Source organism: Carcharhinus amblyrhynchos, chromosome 16 (genome assembly GCF_965287045.1).
Source record: "Carcharhinus amblyrhynchos chromosome 16, sCarAmb.v2.hapA, whole genome shotgun sequence".
Lineage (NCBI taxonomy): Eukaryota > Metazoa > Chordata > Chondrichthyes > Carcharhiniformes > Carcharhinidae > Carcharhinus > Carcharhinus amblyrhynchos.
This window is the reverse complement of record NC_137339.1, coordinates 25401263-25428672: the sequence shown is the minus strand read 5'-3', so window position 1 is coordinate 25428672 and position 27410 is coordinate 25401263. Positions and strand designations below refer to the sequence as shown.

The window sequence follows — 27410 nt, the reverse complement described above, 5'->3', positions numbered from 1 at the left end:
TAAGTCAAACATTTTGGGCAAGTTTGGGCAGCAAACAGACCACACGGAAGAAAGATGAGTAAGTAAACCCTGAAGAAGACATTATGCAAAGGAACATTGATTGATTAAGAGTGGATAAAATGGCAGATGGAGTATAATGGTGAGATTTGGTTATACAATTTATTGGGGAAAGAAAAATAGAAAAATTAAATAATTTTCAAATCGCAAAAAACTGTTTCACTGTTGGTATTTGGAGTGATTGGTGTGTCCTTGTGCAAGACATACAAGTCATCATGGAACAGGGAATTCCCAGGTCTGGCAGCAGGGCAGCACAGTGGTTAGCACTGCGCCTCAGTGCCAGCAACCTGGGTTCGATTCCTGGCTTGGGTCATTGTTTCGAGTCTGCATGTTCTCCTTGGGTTAGTGTGGGTTTCCTTCCACAATCCAAAGATGTGCAGGTCAGGTGAATTGGCTATGCTAAATTGTCTGAGTGGTACCCGAAAAAGCACCGGAGTGCGGCGACTAGGGGATTTTCACAGTAGCTTCATTGCAGTGTTAATGTAAGCCTACTTGTAATAAATAAACTCTTCTTTATTGAATTCATGTTTTTATTATAGTTCCAGCAGAGTTCTTTGCAGAAAGTTAGCATGCATATACAGGCAAGTAAAAATACTTTGTTGGTCTTTTCTTGCAAACGACTTGGAATAAATGAGCAAAGTCTTGCTGCAATTGTACAATCCTAATCAGACCAGACTTGGAATACTGCATAGCTTTGATCTCCAATCCACAGTAAATATTTGATTGCCTTTGAATAATCACAGTGAAGGTTCATTAGGATAAGATGGATGTCTTGAGATAACTCAAATGCAGTTTAGAATGAGGGGGGGGGGGGGTTCTCATTGAAACACATGATGCCGAGGGCTCAACAAGGTAGGTACTGAGAGACTGTTTCTTCTAGTTGGAGAGTCCAAGAATGAAGTGGTATAGGCTCTGGATGTGGGATGGAGTTGAGTCATTTCTTCAGAGGGTGGTGAATCTTTGGAATTCTCTAGGTAGGAGGGTTGCAAAAATCACAGTCAGCACATTCAAGCTAAGTTTGGTTGCTTTTTGGAGTCTAAGGGAATCAAAGTGGAATTAAGGTTGAGGATCAGCCATGAATTAAGTGACAGAGCAAGTTCAAGAGACCATATTGGCCTAATTCTGTTCATATTTATGCAGAACAGAAAAATAGAACTAAAATATAAAGTCAAAGAATTGGAGAAACCAAGATAAAGATTAAGCATCACAATTACATTTCCCCTTTTATTCCTTCCATCCCACCACCTCAAAAATACTTTGGATATTACACGACACAATCAACTTGATTATGCATAAATGTTGACATTAAAGTAATGACTGTTACCCATCGCTTATGTCTCTTAATAGGTGTGATGCAATAGCCAGTTTTACTTAAATTTTACCAGCAGGCTGTAGAATAAACTAGATAGCTTATATGTGACATTTTGAACTGAAGAACAAGGAAAGTTCTGCATCACAACGCACAGATCTATTCTAAACCACACATCTCGATCAACTCAAGGTGTTCCACTTGAAGATTAACACCGAACGTATCAGGCCGTTGAACAATATGGTGCAGATATGATACACCCATGGTACTCACTTTTTCCTCCCAATTGCAGTTAGTTGTTAAGTATTTTAAAATTCTGTACACAATTATTTGGCGTTTTTTCAAATGTCAATTTCTGAAACTTGAAGACTTCGATTTCAGTGCAATTTGTATACTTTTGTCTAGAGTAGAGTGCAGTTTTGCTACTGGCACATGAATGGAAAAAAGCTGAACAGAAATGAATAGAGGCATTAAGAACAGATCACTTGTGCTTGCTAAATAGATATTGTTTATTAAGGCTTGTATTCTCCTAGAGGAAAGAAAATCAACCCAATGATGTTCATTTACCTTACAGGCAATATTCCATAGACATAACTAAAATTGTCTAAATATAAGTCTAAATGATAGTTTTTTTTTTAAACTGAGGTCCATTTTTGTAACTAGGTTCAGAAGAGTTAATTGTTTTCTTTCTAACGATAGTAAAGTTCCTCTACATAAACACGTGCAAGTTTCTGTGAACTAAAGCAACAGGCATGAGCACCGTTTCATGCTTTATCCAGTCGGCAGCAATTTCAATGGTTCCCTCATTCCACAGACATACAGTACAGCAAAGTACAGCTTTCAGACAGAAAAACAATCAAAATATTTCATCCCAGAAGAATCAAGAGACGTTTGCATCAATTTATATTTTGAGACATCAACCATCGTTTCCACTATTTGCTCCTATATTAAAGCTCAGCTTTAGAGAAGGAAAAAAAGAAATGGCCTTGGGATTTTCATGAGAATGCAAATTAACAGCGACTCGAAAAGAACACCAGAAAGCTCAAAGTTAACACACATCACCAAAAACTAGTAACGTTGAAAGCATCACATCATCCAAACTACATAAGGCTGATGCAGTAATATTTCCCATAAAGGGGAGCATGAAGGGTCCCTCTTTACAGGATTGCGAAACAAATGCAGGCTAAAGCTTCAGTGTAACAGAAGTTACCAGTGACTGCTACAGCATTTAGGTGCAAAATTACAAACAAAATGCAGACCAGTCTGGGCAAAAAAACAAAAAAAAAACAGAAATGTACTAAAAACGTGATGTAGCTTTTAATTCCCCTGCACATAAAGATATCACTGGAGCAGAAAGCTTTGTTTTTTTTTCATTCTGATGCTGCATCACAGCACCAGGTTCAGTTTTTTTTAATTCAAGTTAAATGTTTTCTTATCATTTGCTTCGGTTCAGGTGCTCCTGCAGAGAAAGAGAAAAGTTACTTTGAAAGAGCATGAAAAGTTATAAACTATTTTGCACAAGTATTCTATGACACACAATGCATGAATTCCACTGTAATTAGATTTTCAAACTACAGTCAATAAAAATCACCCTGTTGGTCCTTGTCTTTTTATTTTATACTTGGCAAATGTGGACTTTGGTAGAAGTTTACACAGTCCACAGTTAATCATTTACATGCACAGTATTTTGCAGGCTTCAGAAAACACAACATGCAGCTTTTTTTGTTGGAAACTCGTTTACTACAATAACTTGTACTGTAGGTGGCCGGAGTGCTAGTTGAAGCTGCATTGACTGGAGAGATTGTGAACCAAGGTGTTTAGATTCAGAAGACAATGACCATTTTCAGATTTCTATACATTGAGTAATGATCCAAAGCCAGCAAAGCTTACAGAAGTGGTTCTCAGGATGCCCATCTAAGGGATTTTCAAATTTCCAGTTTCTTTTACTGTACCTCATGCATAGCGGCACCCTAACACCAAATCTCTCATCAGTTCTTCTCAACTGAAGTTAATTTATAACACTTGCAAATAACTATTAGATGACTTTATTTTGAACACCAGACTTATCTGTCCAAAAATGAGGTTCCCATCAGTCCTCACTGCAGGCAAACGTGGGTTAATTTCAGGGATGTGCCAGATTCATAAATGCATAATTCCGAGCAGGTAGGAGAGGGCCAAAGGAAAGATTTGGAGTTGCAAGAATCAGGTCCCAAGGTGAAATTCATAAGGTTTGGGGCAGTTTACTTCCAATATCCTCTTGCCCACCTATATAATTAAGCGCATCACTAATGTCGAGCTTTTCATTAAAAAAATTGACAAAATCTTTTCGAATTGTTAATAATCATTTGCACTTTGCCCCTTGCCCAGTTTCTTTTGCTGCAAAAGATAATCTTAAATAACATTATTTGGCAAGATATTTTAAAATAAACACTATTTGCCGCACTGTTGCAACATAATGGGAATGGAACAACCCTTTTAAGATTTGCTGTCTCACCAAAAATCATACCGGTCATCAGGCCGTACTTCTAACCAAGTTTTAGCTCTGCTTTAGACAGAGGGTCTTTTACAACCAGGAGGGGCTAACCCTGCAACTTTCACAAAGTCAGCCCCTACAGTGTCTATATTATAGGGAACGCAATTCAAGTACCACCGACATTGCAATTTTGAAATGATAAAAAAGGTAGATTTACAATATGTAGCAAATTTGTATTTCATTCCCAAGGACATACGATCTACCACTCATACAGCCTGATAACCTTTTCTCAACCATCTCCTTGGAAGTATTCAAAGTGGGAAATTGTTTACAATTATTTTATTCAAAGGGAGAAATGCAGCAGTATATACCAATGGGTTCTTCTACTAAGTAAACACATTTAATTGTTGGTAGACTAGGCAGATAGGCTTTTCAAAACAATAGTCTTTAATTACCTGTACTGCCAACTGTTAACACATGACTTCTCCCACTGAAACTCAACTTGAATGATTAATGTGAAATGGAAGAGTTTGTCATTAGAATATCTTCCCTTTCTAGAACAGGAAGAGAAAGAGAGTCCACAACAATGAAAAACATTCACACCAAAATGTATTTTATAATTATCCTAACCCTTGACGTTTCAGAAGTTTGTAGAATAGGCCAAGACGTTGCGTGGGGGAAGATGGGCGGTGGTGCGCAAGTGGGAAAAGATAATAGAAAAACTCCTGCCCAGAATAGCAAATTGGTAAAGAGTTAAGATTTTGTGCTCTTTAAATAGAAATTGGAGTATGATTAGGAGTTGATGCAATGATGGTCAGAAGAGGCTATAGGGAATAAGGAGAAAGTTTTATCCCTAATGCTGCTGACTCTGGCAACAACATAGCTCAATTGTTTGGAATGCCAAGCCAGCTATGTGCCAAGATGCAGCTCAAATTATGCAATGCAAATTCTTGAACACCACATCTTTGGGAATTGGGGTTACATTAGTCTTGCTGTCATCTACAAATTTTGGCTTTATGCTTTCTACACTGGGATGATCAAATATATTGTTTGTTGATAACTTATAAAATGAATTCACTGGGAACAGAAGTGAAGATCTAATGCACTGGTTTTCAAATTGGGATACCTGGATCCTACAAAATCCATGTATTCTTCCTTTTGTTGACTTGCTAGTACATTATTTACGTTGCATAGTAAGGAACATAATTCCTGCATAGTTACATGGTATCTCTACCTGCAAGAAGTTACAGCAAGGGTTTCAGGAACTATGCTATATTAAGTCCCTTAATTCAAGTCAACATTCTAAGTTATTACAGTTAATTTCAGCAGAACGGACAGATTTATAGTGCTTAACAATATTCAGCAATATAAAAGTGGTGCAGCTCTGCATAATAAAGCTGACCCTGCATCTCCTTCCCACCCACTGGCAGTTTACCTTCCTGCCTGCTTTTGCTCTTTCCTCCCCACCCAAGGTCCTATTCCCGTATTCCAACATAGTTACTTTGCTAATCTCCCTAACACTAAATGGCAATTTAGCATGACCAATCCACCTAACCTGCACATCTTTAGACTGCGGTAGAACCAGAGCACCTGGATGAAACCCAGTCATGGGGAGAACGTGCAAACTCAACACAAATAGTCACCTGAGGCCAGAATTGAACTGGATCCCTGATGCCGTGAGGCAGCAGTGCTAACCACTGTGCTGGTTTTGGAATTTAATGTTGGTAAGTGTGAGGTGGTCCACTTTGGTAGGAATAATGGTAGGAAGGACTATTACTTACGGGGCAAAAAACTGCAGCAGGCGACGGTGCAGAGGGACCTCGGGGTCCTTGTGCATGAGTCGCAAAAACCCAGCTTGCAGGTGCAGCAGGTGGTCAGGAAGGCGAATGGGATGCTGGCCTTCATAGCGAGGGGGATTGAATATAAAAGTAGGGAGGTCTTGCTGCAGCTGTATAGGGCATTGGTGAGGCCGCAGCTGGAGTACTGTGTGCAGTTTTGGGCGTCGCACCTGCGCAAAGATATTTTGGCCTTGGAGGGAGTGCAGAGGAGGTTTACTAGGCTGATACCGGAGTTGAGGGGGTTGAGCTATGAGGAGAGGCTGAATAAACTAGGCTTGTACTCGTTGGAGTTTAGAAGAATGAGGGGAGATCTCATTGAGACATATAAGATGATGAATGGGATGGATAGGATAGAGGTGAAGAGACTCTTCCCGCTCAAAAAAGACAGTAGGACTAGGGGGCACAGCCTCAAGATAAAGGGGGGAGCGGTTTAGAACAGAGTTGAGGAGGAACTTCTTCACTCAAAGGGCGGTGAATCTCTGGAATTCTCTGCCCGTTGAAGTGGTGGAGGCTGCCTCGCTAAATATTTTTAAGACGCGGATTGATGGGTTTTTGATAAGAGAGGGGATTAAGGGTTACGGGGAGAGGGCGGGAAGGTGGAACTGAGCCACGACAGATCAGCCATGATTTTACTGAATGGCGGGGCAGGCTCGATGGCCTACTCCTGCTTCTATTTCTTATGTTCTTATATCTTTTCGCCAAAAGAAAGAAGTGGCCTCTCAGTGGTTGCTACTGGCCTAATAGTGCACATGATCTTCAACAGTCTCAAGAGTCTGCTGTCACCAGTTTCTCTTCTCTATCTTTCTAGGGAGACATACCATGAAAGTGCAAGGTATTGTAATCCATCTTAATCAGTCGACTGATGATGCAATTAATACATGCTTGATGGATAGAGAATTATGCCAAGTACTAAAATATGCAATTTTGCTCTGATGCAAAAACAGATTTGGTAGAAACCAGAAGCAAGTCTTAATTCAGGGAAATAACTGCCTTCCCCATGTCCATCTGGGTACTTTGCTGGAATGGAAATCTACTGAATGACGATTCCCTTCTTGTTCTAGATTAAGTTTTCTGTTGACGCTTACCCGAAGTCTTTGAAGCAAAGCTTGAAGAGGAGGAGGAGGAGGAGGATTGATACAGCAGCTCTGATGCAGCTCATTCTCCCTGATGCTTCGACTGTGCCTTCATAGATACGGTGGCTGGAAGGGCAAGAGGAGTGGGATGACTTTGAGCACTTGCCAGCCAGAGGCAAGTCAGATACTGATGCTTCAGCCATCTTGGACCTTTTGATCTAATGCATTAACTTGAACCAAGGTTTCTTGCTTTTACTTTTCTCAGAATCTTTGATACAATGCCACATTGCGGTCTAGAAGCAGGCAGTAATCACAATCGCCAACAACAGGAAAGGCCAGGATATAGCAATGAACTAGAAACAAGAACTGAATCTAGAACCTTTCACATTCCTAAGAGTAACATGATTCTGCCCAATGCCAATAGGAGAAAGAACTGAAGAGCAATGCATGGGGGCATTGTACATGTCATGAAAAGGTAGATAACATAAGGGTCAGGCATCTGAAATTTGACCTCCCTGTGAACACTGGCTTTGGATCATTACCAAAATTTGTTGAGGGAACAAACAGAAAATCAACTTAAACTTATCTTTTTCTAATAGTGATTCTACGCCTCTTATTACAATCAAGAAGTACCATAACTAAAGCATAGGGCAAATTCAGAACTACTTACTCTGTCAAGAACACTAAAAATGCCACACCAGTAACAATTGTCAATGACTACGGATTATAGTGAAAACGAACAAGAGAATACTGAATAAAGTAGCTTTGAATGACAAAGTTCAGATTCAGCACTTGAGGTAAACTGGGTTGGTTTCTATAATTAACACCATTATCCTTTATTTTTGGCATACATTACATACATAACACATGGTCCAAAGGTGTGCAGGCTAAGTTGATGGGCCATGCTAAACTGACCCTAGTGTCAGGGGAATTAGCAGAATGAATGAGAGGTTACGGCAATAGGGCCTGAGTGTAGGACTCGATGGGCCGGATGACCTCTTTCTGCACCGTAGGCATTCTATGATTAAATTTCATTGTTGATAACTCTGAATTTCCTTGCACTTAAATCTTATTTGCATGGAGAAGAAAGCACATCAGAATTGAAAACGTTACTCATTTTTATTTTAAGCTTCACAGGTTAGAACAGAATAGGATTAAAAGTGAAGCCAGGAAAAGCATGTTGAGTGAAGCACAACATTATCATCCCGCTATTCTTCCATGCAACTATCCCTTAACATGGTTGCCAATCAGGTTACATGTTCAAAGGCCTCATGTGGACACCAGTCCTCAGTTTTTAACTCCCAAAGGGGAATCCCTATATTCTTCCCCTTCCCCAGTAGTTCATCTGTACTCATAACTGCCATGTCAGAAATTCTAAGCAACACCTACATCTTATTATGCAATAGTAGAAGCCAGAGGCATATTACATTGCATTACAATCCAGAACGTATTTTAAAATCATCTGGTATTTGAGCAGAGGATATGAAAGTTTACCACTGATTATTTTTCTAAGTACAAACAAAAAATGTGGCACCAAATTAATGGAACGAAGACATTAACTTCCAAAAAAATTTTTTAAGTATAAACATTTTCCTTCTTCATAATTTTGTAATATTAATTCAATTTGTAAATGTCATATTTCTTTGTATGATAACTTCATGAATTTAGTTTATACAAACCATATGGCAGCTCTTTTTCCAGATTCTGGCCTCTATGGTCTGAGTATAGAGAAGCCTCAAAACCAATGGCTTCAGCCCAGTTATAATTCTCAAGTGCATTTCACAGAATCCCTACAGTGCAGGAGGAGGCCATTCAGTCCATCAAATTTGCACCAATTCAATATCTTATCCAGGGCCACCCAATCCTTAATCCACTGCACCTACACAGCTCGAGATACTAAAGGGGGCAATTTAGCAAGGCCAATTCACCTAACCTGCACATATTTGGACTGTGGGAGGAAACTGGAACACCCAGAAGCAGCTCATGTAGATACAGGGAGAACAGACAAACTTGAAGCAGGTTACCCAAGGCTGGAATTGAACCTGGGTCTCTGGCACTGAAGGGCTTATTATCTGGTTTCTGTATTCATGTGCAATTGGCTCCAATTTGTGGCCATTTTTCTTTATTGTTCTCCTCTCGCCCAGACCAGGAACTGCAATCTTATCTCAATTGAAAACAAAGGAAAAGCTGAGAACTAGACACACCTAACAGCGCCAATAGTTTTGAGGGAAGATTAGCAAAGCCAAGACTAAAACAGTCAAATTCTGCAGTCTGGTCTGAGTACAATCACCCTTTGTTTTCAATCTCTGGGTTACTGTTGATTAAATGTAAAAAACTTAAACCAATTGTTTTACAATATTTACCTTGTAAATAATGAGAAGCCACGGGCAGAGAAACTTTGTCCTAGAAAGTTAAAACAAAAAGGCATGTATTTTTGATTTTTTAAAAAAAACATACTACGTATGACAACAGTAAAATGTTAACTCTGCCCACCAACAGGATATCCCTCAATAAGAATTCATAAATGACTCAACTGTTCTTTCACAAAAAATCAGCTCAATAGATTTCCTTTGCAAATGTTACAGCGGTCAGTTTTTTCAAAAACAATTAATTGTGTTTGTTGGTTCAGATTAGAAACAAAAACAGAAAAGATGCATTTAGAATCAACTACATCACTAAATAGCATTTTAGTTGACTGTTATACACTTGTGTCAAATTTGTCTTAATTTCCTCCAAACTGATGACTAAAGGAGATGTTTTGCCTTAATCTGGACGGTCCACATCATCAACATATTCAGACAATTCGTTCACTCACCAAACAGGAGTTCCTTCAGAACACCAAATCAAGTTTTGCACATTTGCTAGCAAATAAATAGAACATCTTAAGGAGTCCCATGATGTATAGAATGGAAATTACAAAACGTACAGCAACCTCAATCTTAAATTACTTCAATTTGAGAAATAAAGGAAACCTATTGCAAACATCTCAATGATGATCTATTGATATTATTTATATAACTGTTATTAACCACAACAACATTTCCAGTTACTACCAAAATTTAATCGTGAAAAGATGGGGAAATCAGTATTATTCTAAAAATGAATGTCAATAGATAAATCAAGAGATCTTTAAAAAATATTTTGCAATTTAAAACAAATCTTTAAAAATGTCCACTTTTTTCCTGTATGAATTTTGTATAACGCAAAATGTAAAAAAAAATTATTTTTGAAACAGACTTATTTTAAAACGTTCGTTAAAGGGCCTTTGTATCCGTGATGGTAAGTTGACTTACAGCTAGCAACATTTGCCTCTTAGTGAAGCCTGCTTCTTGGCTATATGTTCACCAACTGGTCTACCGAAAATTACCTCATGTCCTTCACTGAATTGTACCTTGATCTTTTCCTCCGAGCACCTTAAAAATAAGGGGTTGCTCATTTAAGATAGATTAGGAGAAGGTTTTTCTCTGAGTCATGAGTCTTCAGAACTCTTCCTCAAAAGGAATGGTGGAAGCAAAGTCTTTGAATATTTTTAAGGCAAAGGTGGATATGTTCATGATTAAAAAGGTGAAAGGTTGTCAGGGTAAGCAGGAATGTTGAGTTGTGGCTACTATCAATTCAGCCATGATCTAATTGAATGGCAAAGCAGGCATGAGGGGACAAGCAGCCTACTCCTGCTCCTAATTCTTATGTACCACGTTCCACCTTTTTTACCTCCTTTAAAATTACTACATTTTATCTTGCCCCGCCCACAAGCTTTTCACTATTCTATTCTCCCACCTTTCCTCAGACCCTGCAATGAGCACCAACTCATCTTTAGTGATTTAAATTTTCATTTCAACTTCTCTTGACTCCCTCATCATTCCTCAAACTTTCTCTTTACAGAAGCTCTCTTTGATATTCACAGCCATTCCTTGATTTTGTCATCTCATGTGGTGTCTCTATTCATATCGTCTGAATCATAAATAAGACCAACCCCAATAACTTCTTGGATCCCTGATTTCCACTGCCATAACCTCTTTCAATCACACTTTCCTCTGCTCTTTATCTTCGAGGCTATTATCCCCAGTACACATTTACTTTCTCCTAACTCAACCATTACTACTAGTCTGGTCCTCATCTTTAATGGATGCAACCATGAGAGTATCAATCCACCTAGTATATGAATTTAGCTTTGCAATGCCAGATTTAGTTGGACATTGAGCATTATTGAGCTTGCTGTCCTGCACCAAAACCACCTACTACTGACACCAGCTTCTTTGCTCCATTAAACTGCCTCCTTATAGCCTTACAAGCAGCTCATGGACTGATGATTAACATTCAATGAGTTGCTATTCACACTGCGATTGCCCATGAAGCTCAAGTTCCCTTATCTAGCTCCACACTTGCAGCTTTCCCAGTTTCCCTCTAATTCCCATATAGCCTTTGCAAGCACATCTAGCCACACCTTCCACTTGCACTAATCTAAACGACTACACAATTCTCCTTGCTGGCTTCTAAGCCAGCTTGTGTAAATAATTCCATCTTCATTGCTATCTTTACAAATAACCAACCCTTGACTTCACTTGTTATGGTAAATGACTGCCCAATCTCCAACCTGCCCCAACTCTCCAAAGACTGCCATATTGTCATCTCCAAAATCTGTGTTCATCTTTTCTGAAGCTTCACGTTTTAACATCTGCAAATAGGATTTCCACCCCTGCCATGGCACTGAAATGACACGGTCACAAACACATCCTTAATTGCTTTTATTGCAGTACATTATCCCTCCTCTTTCTTAACTACTTTGCAGTTTTTGACAAGGTTCACTATAATCTCCTGCAACCTCTGTTATTCTGAATGAGACTGACTTCACATGTTCCATTCTTAGCCATCATTGCTAGAATTTCTCGAGCAATAGCTTCCCCATCATTGCTGGTTTCTCAAGCAATAATTTCTCTTCCCACCATCACAAAACTTCTGATGGAGACAAGATATTACCTATCCTTGGTTGCCTCCTCTTTTGCATCTATGCATTTATCTTGCTATCATCCAAAAACATAGTATTAAATTCATGCAGTGACAATATCTGCTCTCCATCACCTCTGTCAAGTTCTCAACTGCATGTGTGTATGGTTTAGTCTGCTTATCCAATATCCAAGATGAGCAACAATATCCCTGTTAAACTTTGGGAAAACAAAAGCCATCGCTTTCAGGTCCTGTCAAACTTCTTGCTCTCACCACTGACTTAGGTAACTATCTCAGGTGATGCAGACTATTTACAATCCATCTGACCTCAAACTTATTTGCCAAGTCAAATTCTCTCCATTGCAAAGATTTCCATATCTTTAATATTATTTATCTCCTTCCCTCCCTCAATATAATGTTGCCAAAATCATCTGCAAGTCACTTCCAGACTCGACTATTCTGAAGATATTTTCATTGGCCTCCCCCTTGCTCCATAAACTTCAACTTCTCAAATTCTGCAATCAATATCCGAGCCAACACCATGGCCTGCTCACTCATTTTCCCTGTGCTGCCAACCTATACTAGCTCCCAATCACCGAAGAAATATCTAAAATTATATTACTTTTGTAGAAAAGTCTTCGCACCCTCGACCCTACCTATCTCCAACACTATAACCCTCCAAGAATTCAGTGTTTTCCCTATTTCTGCACTCCATCATTGGTATTCTTTTACAGCTAGGTAAAACTCTGGAATTTTTACCTAAAGTCTCAATACCTCCCTGTGCCTTTAAGAGTTACCATCGCCATAAAAATCAATTTCATTGATCACATTTTTGGCCACCTCTCAGACCATCATCTCCTTTAACTGATCTGTGATCAGATCAAAATTGGCAAGCAGCCGAAGTATTTCCGTGATAAGGGTTATAAAATGCAAGCGATTGTTGCAAGTAGAATTTGATTGAGTCATAAATCAATCTAGAACAAAACTTTTTAAAAATCTCTCGTGCTCTTTAAGATCAATATTGATTAAAAAGAATGAAGGTTTTGCACAATAGTGATTATTAATCTAATCAAAACAATTGAATGCATCAAAAATTTAAAAAGAACTTGAGATTCTGGATCCAGCCGAGAGTTGCAAAGCACTGCTTATCCTGATCAGGATGTGGAGATACCCCGGCATTGGACTGGGGTAAGCACAGCAAGTCTCAACACCTGATGAAGGAAAGGCGCTCCAAAAGCTTGTGGATTGTGCTTCCAAATAAACCTGTTGGACATCTTGCTTTCCTCATCAGGTCAGACTGCACCTGCAGACAACCAGGATCATCTACAATTGTATCAGACTATGCATGGACATTTGGTAAACTACTTATTGATCTTACAATTCTGGCAAAATTGTAAAAAAATTTCAAATTGTAATTATAAAACATCCTTTCTAATCACTTTCAACACTTCTTTAAAAAGAAACCAATAGCCATAATTGCAGCATTAATTGTCTTCAATGCTTGTGTGTAAACTTGCTGCAAGATGGGTGGATTAAGGTTCAAGACCATAATCAATGCACACTTTGCTTAAATAAAAGAAACAATTTAATTTAAAATGAATTTAAGCATTGGTGTATTAAAACACAGCTATTGCTGATCATTCAACTGATTTCCCACTAGGTCGAAGTTTTGGATCACTGAAAACAAAAAATTTTGAACATGCATACCTGTGGCTACTCTAAATGGCAAGTTTAAAACTATATAGTTAAGTATTTACAGCTCAGTCTATGCAAGCACAAACCAGACAGTGCAACGCTGTCTGCAGAGCAATCTAGACTCCAGCGCTGCTACATTCAAACTCACTGTACAGCACAGTAGATTGCCATCTTCATCAATATCCACTGAAGCAGATCTAGATTGCACATCCTTCTCCAAACTGCTAGGAAGCAGTGGAAAGAAAATCAGGAAATTTCTTTATAAAGAGGTGGCCAATCCAGCCTGCCAGAATTCTCTCTGGTCAAGGCTACCTAATTGTTTAAAAATCACTTCCATAATATAAAACATGCATCTGACTGTAAGGACTTTATTAATACAATTCTCATGATTTAAACCAAAATGAAGATAAATATACTAAATATAAAATTATGTAACAAAATCAAAAGCACATTATCACCGGATGCAAAATAAGGTGGATGGCCTTTTATACGAATTCCATCTTGTTAAGAATAGGATTGTTAGAGGAAGAAGGCTCGTGCCGCATGGGTCACATACCTCTGGGCTAGATGCTCAAGGTTGCTAATGTGGTCAGACAGGTTGATTATCAGCCTTTGAATCCTTCCAATAAACCTGATAGCAGATGGCAAGAGCAGGAGTGTTTTGTGGCCAGTCATACTACAGAAAGAAATGGCAAACCACTGCAATACTTTGCCAAGCACAATCATGTACCCATCCAATGGAAGTTCATGGCCAATGTCCTTTTAAGTGCGTAATACCTGAAGGAGTAAAAGGCCCCCCCATCTAAGGCCTTAATCTTAGAAACAGATGCCTTCTACTGATAACAGGTAGTGAAAATGCTATCAAGAGTATTTCCATTAGCAATAACATGTTCCAAAGCCTAGAGTAATCAGACTAATGGACACTTAGCAAAAGGACAATAACAAATTTACACTAACCACCTTCATGAACATAGGACCGTAGGAAAGCAAGCAAGCCATTCATCTTCTTGAATCTGCACTACCATTCAATTCATAGCTGATCTAGATTTCAATTTCATTTACTCGCCTTTGATCCTTATCCCTCCAACCTGATGCTCTTTCCACACAAAAATAATTAATTTCAGTCAGTTAGACATTCAAAGCTTTTTGGGGGAAGAATTACCAATTTCCACTGCCCTCTGCATAGAAAAATGCCTTCTAATTTCATTCTTAAATGGCAGTGCTCTGGTTTTAAGATTCTGGCCTCGTTTTGGGTACCTCAACAAGGGAACAGTTTCTCTGTAACTACCCTAAGGAATCTTGATTAGATTACCCTGTACATTCTAAGCTGGTAAAATTGCCATTGTCCCAGATGACCATAGATGCATTCCTGTGAGGGAGGAAGAACTGACTGGTGGTGATTAAGCCTGAGGATCACCACACCTTAGCCGAGGGGCAAGGTGGAGTCTTCACGAATGAGCTCAGCTAGTACAAGACTTTAACCAGTGCTGCTGACATCACTGTCATGATGTGGGAATGCTGGCGTTGGATTGGCGTAAGCACAGTAAAAAGTCTGACACCACCAGGTTTTAGTCCAACCGATTATTTGATAATACTCACAAGCTTTTGAGGGGACTGCCTCTTCGTCAGGTGAATGGAGAGTTCTGGCCTCAGACAGAGCATATAAAGCACAGACAGTTTAGAGATTACTGATTAAAATGCAAATTTTAATGTGTAAGGATTCGCATTTTAATCAGTAATCTCTAAACTGTCTGTGCTTTATATGCTCTGTCTGAGGCCAGAACTCTCCATTCACCTGACGAAGAAGCAGTCCCCTCAAAAGCTTGTGAGTATTATCAAATAAATCGGTTGGACTAAAACCTGGTGTTGTCAGACTTATCACTGTCATGAACAGATATCCAGTCAACTGAGCTAATCAACACCCAAAACCTGATTTCTTGCTAATTAAATGACAGCATGCTGGGCTCTGTAGTTACTTTAATGGATGATTTTTCCCCCAAAAACTGTAGGGGTGGAGCTTGTTACAAAAAAGTCTTGTGGGACACAAAGGAGTACAATACATAACTTCCCTTGTAATATCATCCTGCTTCCTTTATTACTGTAAAATTAGGATTTTACATCCACTCTGTGCAGTCCTCTTAATGTCACATTTTACCAAATGGCAAGGGTGGAGACTGTAATTTTGAGTTTAGGGGGAAAAAAATCTATTTTTGATCTTAGGGTGGAAAAAGCCAAAAAAAATCACTAGATGAGCTCAATCTAAAGTAACTTGATTAGATGCATTTGGTCACACCTGTTTACAGTTCTCTAAGATCACTGTAGTAACCACATTGAAATAAATCAGAGCAAAAAGCAGTTAAAAGGTAGCAGACTTCTGGGATACATTAGCCATAAAATTTTATGATTGCATTTTTAATGCATTCTCTGTAGTAGCCAGAATGCAATCACTGATCTTTTAAGCAGAACTATTTGAAAACATTAAAAGTTAATTCTACTTCACTAAAGTTTTCAAATTCAGTTTTAATAGAGTACCATAAATTCCGTACAACCCTCAAGATTAACACATTATTCTTTACACTGGACGTGTAAATTATGGGCATGCTCGTGAGAAACAGGATATGCAAATTGTCACATGCAAATAACCATTTTGAATAGAATGCCAACTACTAGATTGGAACAATTGGTGCCATATTATGTACTTAAACATCAACACAAATTAGCAACACATTTTTGCAAACCTATGCTCAAAAAGGTAAAAATGTTTGGTAGGGGTGGAGGGGGAGTAAGAAAAATACTCTCCAATTGATGCAGAATGCCTACATATTCAAATACTTGTCTTACAAAAATATCCACGACATTGTAATTTATAATTATACCTCAATCTTATTTCAGTTTAAATTTTTTTTTTACAGATGGCTTTCAATGCAAGGGTTTCTCTTCTGCAGCTACAGTGATTAAATTGATCACTGATATTTATGTAATCAAAATATCAATTTCACAACAAGGTATCATCTAGTTGGTTGGTAACTAAATCATAAATGTATGAATAATCGAACAGGACTTACCTTACGTACAACTTCCTCTTCTTCCTGACGCTTTTCATAATGTGAAAAGTCATCAAAAATTGAGGTTGTATGCTTGTAAGTAGCAATAATTTTGAGCACTTGCTTGGCTTTCTCTAAAGGAACCTCTTGCGTGTCCCGAGAGTTAGTGACTGGTTTATTATCATTGTTTTCCAAACGGATGTGCCTCAGCTGGTTATTAGGCACGTCCTTTACAAAGATCCACTTTACATCAAATTTTCCTTTCCACTTGTCCTGTGACCAAACCCCAGCACAAGTACCATAGTCCACTGCCGATTTCATTTCTGCCACTCCACAAAAGTGTCCACTGCCATTCACACTGAATAGTAAGTAAACAGGAGCTTTTCCAGCCATCGAGCGATAAGCACTGTCTAAGCGTTTGTTGCCATGTTCAGTACTGCACCAAATGGAGTACTTGATAGAGCGATGGATATCATCCTCAGAGTAGCTCTTGATAATAAACACTCGGCCATTTTTAAGATTCCAGTCAAAGTCTTTTGGGTTGTAGCAGTATGCAGCCTTCAATTTTTCAAGGACGGGATGAGTCTCATTGCTTGGAGGAGAGCTAACTGGTAGGTTACCCACAGAATTATTTTCATTACCAGTTCCACTGTTTTGACCAAAGGCTGCCCCTCTATTGCGAGGGGCTATCCAACGGTTCTGTGGGGGCTGTTGAGGATTCTGATAAGGTTGTTGTGGAAGTTGCAACTGCTGAGCTGGAGGGGGCTGAGTCAACTGCTGCTGAGGAACTGCCTGAGTATTAGGGGCCTGATGGGGTGGAGGAGCTTTTGGTACAGGTCCTTTATTGTCCCATGTACCAATGTCCATATTGTGTTTTATAGGAGGTGGGGGCAATGTAGAACCTCCTACTGTTGCTCCAGTCTTTGGTTTTAATTTTGGTTGAGGCTTGGCTGGTTTACTTGCTATGGCAGCCCATGATGTTGGCTTTGGAGCAGATAAACCAGCTGTTGAGCCATTTCCAGGTACTGTATTGGTCATACCCGGACTGCTTACCACAGACCCTACAGTTTTTACACCTGACGTCACAGCTCCAATCTTTAGTCCAACCATCCCCTGTTCAATACTATTCATGCCTGGTGCCTTATTCAAGGTATCACTGGGAAACCCTGCCTGTCCATCTACTATTGTTCCCCCCAAAGAACTAGGTGGGTAACTGTAGCTGCTGCCATATGCTGAGCTTGGTGTTTGTTGTCCCTGAGATCCACCAGTTCCCCATGCAGAAAACCCTGGGTTTTCAGGAAAAAAGTTGAATCTATGTTGATTTAAATATGGGGTGCTCCCTAGTCCCCCAGGCTGACCAAATACAGCATCATGCATGAAATGATGATCTCCATTACTCAGCTGTCCATAGGTTGTTAAATATGGAATAGGAGGATCTCCGCCAGTTGACCATGGTGCTGCTTCACTAAGAGAATAGGAAAATCCAATGGAAGGGGCATAATAGCTTGACAAATATGGATCAGTCATTGAAGGATAGCTGCTGCTCTGTTGATTGAAAGGAAAAAAAAATTAAAAGCCATAATAATGTTCACAAATTTATGCAATCCTCACCAGCCTCCCTCCCTCTTCCAACACAATTAGAAACCAATTCACAAGTTGATCGATTTTGAGAGGATTTGTCTAGTCAGATCGTGAATGGTTACACTCTACTAGACTTCATAAGGGATTTTTAAATCCTACAATTTAATGTACATTTCAAATTAAAGTCAGACCCGAATCTCTACCAGCCCTACTGTTTTTTGAATTGTGGAAACAGTTTGCACTTACTACCAAAGGTGCACAAAGCCAACTAACAAGACATATTCAACTAGAAAAATCAATAATTGCATTTCACAAGTTTCCTCACAAAGATATATGGTAATAGTTTTTTTTGTGTAGAAACACACAATGTTTCAACTTTAAACTAAGTTACATTTAGACATGGGTGAAATTTCAGCAATATTAATTTTTTTGCAAGTAAAATCCTTTTAATTTAAAATCAGAATAGAAAATTGACCAGTGCTGGAAGACAACAAATATACACATCTATTTTAAAATTAGATTAGTTTTAGTGACAGAACACAAAAAGGCCATTCAGAAGTTTGAACATAGGTACGTGATGTTTAGGAGTAACTGGGGCAATAGGCCAAACAGATCACCAACTGAAAAACAATTCAATTAACTTAGGCAAGCAGCCAGACCTACATGTGAAATGTTTTCAGCCAGTCCTATTTTGTGTTAATCTTACCGTAATAATGTAAAATATCAGGGTGTCACAACATGATTGCAATCTTCCCTGCAGTGGAGAATGTGGTAACACAGCCAAACACAAGACAAACAGGCAGAACGCATTAACTTTATAAAACTTATGGTATTTAAATATAAAATTGTACAAACCGGGGAAATGGTAAAAGCTGTAAATATTAGCTCAAAGTGTTCCTGTGTTCAGTCAATCATAGACATGCTTACACGATGGAAAATTTGAGCAATAGCACAATTGTAATCAATTCTAACATTTATACAGCTGTAAACAATATTCACATTATATTGTCCCCCAGAAACCAAAATCTACATGGTCTTACCTACTCAGCACCATATTTCATGGCACCAGTCAGTTTACATATTGAGCAGAATATGTAGTTTCAAAGCAATTATAGGTTGAAAAGGGGCGGAATAATATCATCTGAACTATTAAGAATAGGAGTACACTATGCAGCTAATTGACCCAGCTCCACCATTCAATATCATCATGGATACTTCAATGTTTTTTGCCCACACTATCCTCATAATCCTTCCATTATTGTTAATCAGAAATCTATCAATTTCTACCTGAAACATAGTCAGTGACAGCTGGGATAGAAATTTCCAAAGATTCACAACCTTCTGTGAAAAGAAATTGCTCCTCATCTCGGTCCTAAGTAGCTTCCCCCTTACTTTGAAATTGTGTTCCCCGGTTCAACTCCTCAACTGAGGGAAACCTGCATCGACCCTGTCTATTATTTTAACCATTTTGTACATTCCAACGCAATATCTCATTCTTCAAAACTACAGGTATAGTTTGCCCAATCTCTACACATCTGCTCCTTTGATCAAAGTGGGTTACCTCACATTTTATTCCATCTATCATGCTCTTGCCCACAAACTCTGTCCAAATCCTCCTACTGCTGCTTTACATCTTCCTCACAACACACATGCACACCTAATTTTGTATCATCTGCAAATGAAGAAATTCTACATGCGGTCCCCATTTCCAAATTTTGATAGATCTCTAAAAAGTTGAAAAGTTTTGATATGAAATGTAAAACTATCAGTTCTCATTAAAAAAGGCAAAGTACTTTAGGTCAATAGAAATAAGTTAAAAGATTAAATTTCATATCAACTCAACAATCTGGGAGAGTCCAGAACTAGAAGTCAGTCAGAGGATTCAGGATAGACCATTTTGGCTGGAGGTGAGGAGATATATCTTCACCCAGAGCGCTGAGCCTGGGGAACTCATTACCACAGGAAGTAATCAATGCCAAAACATTGAATTATTCAAGAGGCAGTTAGATATAGCACTTGGTGCAAATGGGATCAAAGCTTATGGGAAAAAAAAGCACAATTAGGCTATTGAGTTGGATGATCAGCCATGATCATACTGAATGGCTCAAAGAGACAAATGGCATCCTCCTATCTTCTACGTTTAACAGGCAGCAAAACCTCTACCAGTCTTGGGTTTGCAATGATCCTTTAATACAGCAAGCATTATTGTGAAGCCACTTTAGAGTGATGCAAATTGACAGCATGAAGTTCTACTCTAAATTTCACAACGCTCTTTGGTCACAAAGCATATTCAAGAGCTTTGCATACTAGTATTCAAATACAATTACATTATTGTCAATGAAGTGGCAACAAATCAGTCATTATTTTTAAAAAGTTTAAAATCAAGTTAAAATGTTGGCCAGCCTGAGAACTTTTAGAAGTTTCCTTGCACAGGGTATAGTTACGCACAAGTTGGTGCAAGGCTATCTCCATGATGGTTTCATACCACTTGCTAAAATTCAGTGACAAGATTGTCACCTTCACTTCCCACTTACACTGCAGATTTTGCACTGACGTGATGCAAAAAATGTATTGTCTGATTGTTGAATAGGTCATTTTTAAAAAAATATTCACAGGATGTAGGTACTTCTGGCGAGATCAGCTTTTATTGTCCATCCCTGATTGCTCCTAAGGTGATAATGGTACAAAATTACCTTGTTGAGCTGTTGCAGTCTGTCTAGTGAAGGTACACCCAAAATGCCATGCGATAGAGGATTCCAAGCTTTGAACCAGGATATTGCCCCACATCTGGATGGTGTGTGATCTGGAGGGGAATTAGGAGGTGACAGTGTTCCCTTGACCTTCTAGAGGTAAAGGTCACAAGTATGGGAGCTTTTCTTGTGTGATATGAAATACTCTGTTGCCTAGCCTAGATAATAACAATGAAATCAGTATTCCTACAATATGCATTATGTTGACAGAGTACTTGGTTTGGATGAGCTGAGGTTAATACAATTGAATTCATCAACATTCTATTTTTAGATAAAATAAATGGCTGGGCAGAAGTAATTGCCAGTAAATTATAGTTGAAATGCTGACTTCCAACAACAGAAATAGTTTCAAACATCATGGCATTTCATACCGTTATTATTTTAGACAGTTCCATGTTATTTGGAAAAACAAGCTGAATAATTCCTATTCCAAAATCACAGTAATTACAAAGCCCAATAAACCTATGCCACTTAACTGAAGCTAATCTCATTTCCCAGCCTTTCCTGGCTTCCTTTCTATTTATTTCCTTCAGACTGTCCCGGTGACTCATGAACCTACATGCAAAATTCTGAATAGTTTTTACGTATTCTATCACTAATCACAATGTTCATTTCTTCCAACAACTTCCATTTACTATAGTAAAATAGCCTGAGGTATTTAACTCCAGTGAATTAGGAAGATCTGACATCAAGCAGCCAAAGCAGATTAGAGCAGATGATTAAAAGTTTAGTCAAAGACAAGTCCTTTAAGATGCTCCTTAAAACCCAAGACAGGGAGAGTTTAGGGAGAGAATTTCAGAGTTATGGTCATGCCTTGAGCTTTGGAAGGCCAACAATAAAATCTGCAATATTCAAATGAGCAGAACTGGCGCAATGTACATATTGCAAAGGATTGTAGGGTTGGAACACATTACAGAGGTAAGGAGATACAAGACCATGGAGGAATTTGAAAACGAAGGTGAGAGTTTTGAAATTAAGATACTTTGCTTAAGCGGGGCAAATGTAATTGACAGATGAACATGACTTGCTACTCTTCATGACATGGACAAAGTTTAATATTTTTTAAACGAAACTGCAGAGCTACTCGTGTTTTATTTTAATAATTCTGGGAAGAATGTGAACCTACCAGAGAAGGTACAAAATGATGGTAGGGATGAAGGACTTCTATTACGGACACTGATTAGAGAAACGGTGGTTAATCACCTTGATGAGAATGTTCACCTATGTTCAAATCACCAGGAGTCTTGACAGAGTGGAAAAGGAGAAACCATTTCCTTTGGCTGAGAGTTGACAATCAGAGGATGCTGATTTAAGGTGATTAGCAAAAGAATCAAAGATGACTTGAGGAAGCACTTTTTATGCAGCAAGTAATTAAGATTTGGAATGCTTAGCCTGATAGTGGTGAATGCAGATTCAATCATGGCTTTCAAGAAGGAATTAGCCAAGCACCTGAAGGGAAAAAAATTCCTGAGAAATAGGAAAGGACCAATGAAGTTGTTCTTTCAGTGGACTGCCATGGAAACAATGAGAATAACCTCCTTCTGTGCCTTAACTATGATTCTATGAAATAAATTTCCTCATACAGAAAATAGTACATATTCTTTCACTACATACGCAGAAGATAGTTCTTTTCCTTTACATGTGCAATATCTAACAGTGCTTTACGCTATACTGACTATCCTAATTTTAGCAATATAATATTAGGTAATTAATTCAGCAGCACTGTACTATACATGAGGTGCCACAGTTCACCTTAAAAAGTTTTCCCAAATCTTCAGTGGATGACGCAATATGCACTACTTTTAGATTTATGCATCGAACACCATACAGGTCTACAACACAGATTTCCAAACAGTTATCTGTAGACCTCCTCCTGCCATCAAAGAATGTTCCAAAAATAATGAAGCAGAAAATAAATTGTATGAAAACATCTTGACAGAGTTGCTATTCTGTTGCTGTCAGCAATGTTGAGCCAACTCCACAGTATAACAGAACAAATTTAATTACACAAGCTAAATTACATTACACAGTAGCAGGAGTAACTTTTTAAAGGAAATAAAAACATCTTTGACCAACGTAAAACTCATTACTAACATAAAAGCTCTAATCTGGATTTAAGTAATTATTAGCTTCAGTATCTGCACGTGAACGTGGGGTCTGAACATTTCAAACTATCCATATTGGTTGAAATATAAGCAACATTGAACAACTAAAAAGATGATTTGCCTATTCAAATTACAAAAGTAATTGTTGATGCTGTTTGCATTTTCCTTAATGGAAGAGAGGATGCACCAAAAGACAGTAGGACTAGGGGGCACAGCCTCAAGATAAAGGGGAGGCGGTTTAGAACGGAGTTGAGGAGGAACTTCTTCACTCAAAGGGTGGTGAATCTCTGGAATTCTCTGCCCGTTGAAGTGGTGGAGGCTGCCTCGCTAAATATTTTTAAGAAGCGGGTTGATGGGTTTTTGATAAGAGAAGGGATTAAGGGTTATGGGGAGAGGGCGGGAAAGTGGAACTGAGCCACGACAGATCAGCCATGATCTTATTGAATGGCGGGGCAGGCTCGAAGGGCTAGATGGCCTACTCCTGCTCCTATTTCTTATGTTCTTATGTTCTTATGTAAAAGGTTTTGCTCATGTACATAATTTCCAGGCCAGCCATCTATAAATGTCATTGCATTTTGTTGCCAAGCTCAATGCCATCACAAGTACCTTTTCAACATTTTCAACATAACTAGTCCCTTCCCTTAAAAGTTGCCCTGGATAGTGATTTAACAATCATGCAATATGAAAGATGTGAAACAATTTTCTAATCACAGTAGTTTGGTGTTAGAAAAGAACAGCCTCAGAAAATTAATAATATCAACTAATGTGTAGATTTTATTAAGAAATGTGCCTCCTTTACAGGGATAGGTTGGGATGCTTTCGGAGAGTCAATGCAGACTCAGTGGGCCAAATGACCACCTTCTGCTCTGTAGGGATTCTATGTTGAGGGAGGTTTCTTGCTGAAATGCACTTGCTCTTCCACTTCAAATAGCACAGAACTTCAATACTGTCAGCAAAAGAACACTTTGACCAAATAAATCTTTTGCAAGTCATGATTTAGAGTCTATAAATTCCTGCCCCAAATTAACGATTTATTACAAGTGCCGCACCAATTCATCTACCTCCTTAAACAATCATTTCTGCCACTACTGATGTACAGTGCATAACTCACCAAGGCTCCTTTGGCAGCATCTTCCAAACCCAAGAACCCTACCAGCTAGAAGGACAAAGGCAGCAGATGGCTGGGAACACCACCACCACCTGCAACTGGCTCGCCAAACACCACACAATCTTGACATGGAACCCCATTGCTGTTCCTTCACATTGCTGGGTCAAAGCCTTGGATCTCCCTTTACATTAAACATTGTGTCGGACTCGAGTCCACATGGACTCCGGCAGTTCAAGACAATGATTCACCACCACCTTCTCAAGGGCAATTAGGGTTGGGCAATAAAAGGTGGCCTTGTCAGCAACACCCACAACCCATGAAAGAATAAATAAAATTTAGAACCCATGGATCCAGAGACAATGGATTAGAATTTACTCAATACAACTTACAAATAAATTTCTACACTTAGCTTGCTGACAGAAACTCATGCCAAAATCTCCAAATTCTCCTTAATGTAACCGGAATGTAAAACTAGCATAAGAGCCAACAATTAAAACCCAAGGTAAACACAGAACATACGTTACCATTCCTTCTTATATGATGTAATATCACATACATTCCTCTTATATGATGTTATAAAAATTAAGTTTTAAAATCATGCATGGGCATTAAGCACAAAACATTGTAAAACAAAAGGACACTGGCAGCACGATGGCACAGTAGTTAGCATCTCTGCCTCACAGCACCAGGGACCGAGATTCAATTCCAGCCTCAGTCACCGGAAGTGGAGTTTGCACTTTCTCCCCGGTTGATGTGGTGTTTTTAGATTTCCAAAAGGCGTTCAATAAGTTGCCTCACAAAAGGTTGCTGCAGAAGGTTAGGGTACACGGAGTTGGAGGTAAGTGTTAGCATGGATTGAGGATTGGCTATCTAACAGGAAGCAGAGAGTTGGAATAAATGAGTGCTTTTCTGGTTGGCAGTTGGTGACTAGTGGCGTACCACAGGGATTGGTGCTGGAGCCTCAACTGTTTACCACGTACATAGACGATCTGAAGGAGGGGGCTGAGTGTAGGGTAACAAAGTTTGCTCGTGACACGGAAACGAGTGGAAAAGCGAATTGCGTGGAGGACGCGGAAAGTCTGCAAAGAGATTTGGATAGACCGAGTGAGTGGGCGAGGACCTGGCAGATGGACTATAACGTTCGCAAATGTTAGGTTATCCACTTTGGAAGAAATAATAGTAGCATGGAGTATTATTTAAATGACGAAAAGTTGCAGCATGCTACTGTGCAGAGGGACCTGGAGGGTCTTTGTGCATGAATCACAAAAATTCAGTCTGCAGGTACAGCAGGTGATCAAGGAGGCAAATGCTGGCCTTTATCGCGAGGGGGATAGAATATAAAAGCAGGGAGGTCTTGCTGCAACTGTACAAGGCACTGGTGAAGCTGCAACTGGAGTACTGTGCGCAATTTTGGTCCCCTTATTTGCAAAAGGGGATATTGGCTTTGGAGGGAGTACAGAGAAGGTTCACCAGGCTGATACTGGAATTGAGGGGGTTAGCTTATGGAGGAGAGATTGAGCCTGTACTCGTTGGGGTTTAGAAGGCTGAGGAGATTTATAGAGACTTACAAGATAATAAAGGGGCTGGATAGGGTAGAGGTAGAGATTCTTTCCATTTAGAAAGGAAACCAGAACTAGAGGGCACAGCCTCAAAATAAGGGGCGGGGGGTGCAGTTTAGAACAGAGTTGAGGAGGAACTTCAGAGGGTGGTGAATCTCTGGAATTCTCTGCCCATTGAAGTGGTGGAGGTTACCTCGTTGAATATGTTTAAGTCACGGGTACATAGATTTCTGATTGATAAAGGAATTAAGGGTTATGGGGAGCAGGCGGGCAAGTGGAACTGATCCACTTCAGATCGGCCATGTTCTTACTGAATGGCAGGTCAGGCTCAAAGGGCTAGATGGCCTACTCCTGCTCCTATTTCTTATGTTCTTGTGTGTCTGTGTGGGCTCCCTCCGGGTGTTCCAATTTCCTCCCAGAATCCAAAAATCTGCAGGTTAGATGGATTGGCCATGCTAAATTTACCCTACTATCAGGCGAATTAGCAGGGAAAATGTGTGGGATTGCAGGAACATGGCCGGGGACGGTTTGTGGTTGGTACAGATCAATGGGCCTAATGGCCTCTTCCTGTACTGTGGGGATTCTATGAAAGCTTACCCCCTCTTAATTTTACAGATTCTGATACCGTGAAAGCAAAGGAAGAGAAAAAAAAATCACTAAAATACATGGTGATTTTGTATCCTCCTGCACCTAAAATTATAGATGCAAATTCATGTCAATTAAGAATGTGTTAATAGCAATACTTTGATCTTCTGCATAGCAATGGGACCATGTCAATGAGCCAAGTGGAGCTTTTGCTAATGTAACTTGGGAGCAGTGCAAAAGATGAAAGAAATTCACATAAATGAGGTTTGACACAGTAGTGACACAAATTTCCTTCCTTCAAACTTCCTTTAAAAAAAGCCCTGCACTGTAAGGCTATTGCACCACTGTTACACCAAAAACTAGAGGACAGTTTCTGGCCAAGGTTTGTGGGTTGCTAAGAAACAGAACATCCTGCTATTGATCTTATTGTAATCTCACCACTTGGGTGAGGCACTTGGTGATTTCAGATCTATAACCGCATATCTAAAAATTTATCAGTAGTTTATACAATGTTGCAACTTTATCTCACAATGTTTTTGCTAGAATGGAAAATTACACACATCCATCAGGTCAGCAAATTAATTTTTTGAAAAATGTGAAAACTTGGGTACACTGGGCAGGTCCATGGTCAAAGCTTCAGTTTGTGACAAAACATCACTGCTGGGTGTGCCTCTTGGTTTAGGCAGCAACTTACCTACATCCCTAGATATGACCTTATAATGTACTCTGCATTATATGTTTTTTGCACATATTTTATAATATGTTAACCTAGCTTGCAGAAATCGCTTCAGTTTAGTTCATCCCCTTTCAGCTAAAAGAAAATAGACCCCAACATCAATATTAACTATTAAACTGGTAATGCGAATGCCCATTAATTCAGCTGGAGGTCCAGCTGAGCAACACCATTATTTAAAAGCAAAATTTTTAAAATGATAAATATCAGAATACCATGCCAACAATCAAATAACAGTGGCTTCACACTGGGCAGCTACAAAATGCATTTTACATTATTCACAGGTATTTTAAGTCACATCAATGATACTGCTAATAATTTCAGGGGTACACTTCCTTAAATCTGGCATCTGATATGAATACCAAGTCAATGCTACTTTGTTGTTCTCATATGGATGAAATACATAAGAACATAAGAAATAGGAGCAGGAGTAGGCCATCTAGCCCTTCGAGCCTGCCCCGCCATTCAATAAGATCATGGCTCAGTTCCACCTTCCCGCCCTCTCCCCATAACCCTTAATCCCCTCTCTTATCAAAAACCCATCAACCCGCGTCTT

General features: G+C 39.2%; 1 protein-coding gene across 4 annotated transcripts in view; it reads right to left on the bottom strand.

Moving 5' to 3' along the window:
• Window positions 1–871: 871 nt before the first annotated feature.
• ythdf1 (YTH N6-methyladenosine RNA binding protein F1) overlaps window positions 872–27410 on the bottom strand; it is a 36177-nt gene continuing 9638 nt past the window's right edge. Inside the window, exons 4-7 of one of the 4 annotated variants that reach the window (XR_013888771.1) lie at window positions 16455–17978; window positions 9114–9153; window positions 6763–6876; window positions 1852–2825 (exon numbers count right to left, since the gene is read on the bottom strand). Coding sequence is in view for 2 of the 4 variants with exons in the window: in XM_080204876.1 (XP_080061002.1) it covers window positions 876–1027; window positions 9114–9153; window positions 16455–17978 (1716 nt within the window). In the remaining 2 variants the exon portion in view is untranslated. The other 3 variants (XR_013888772.1, XM_080204876.1, XM_080204877.1) reach the window with 3 other exon arrangements.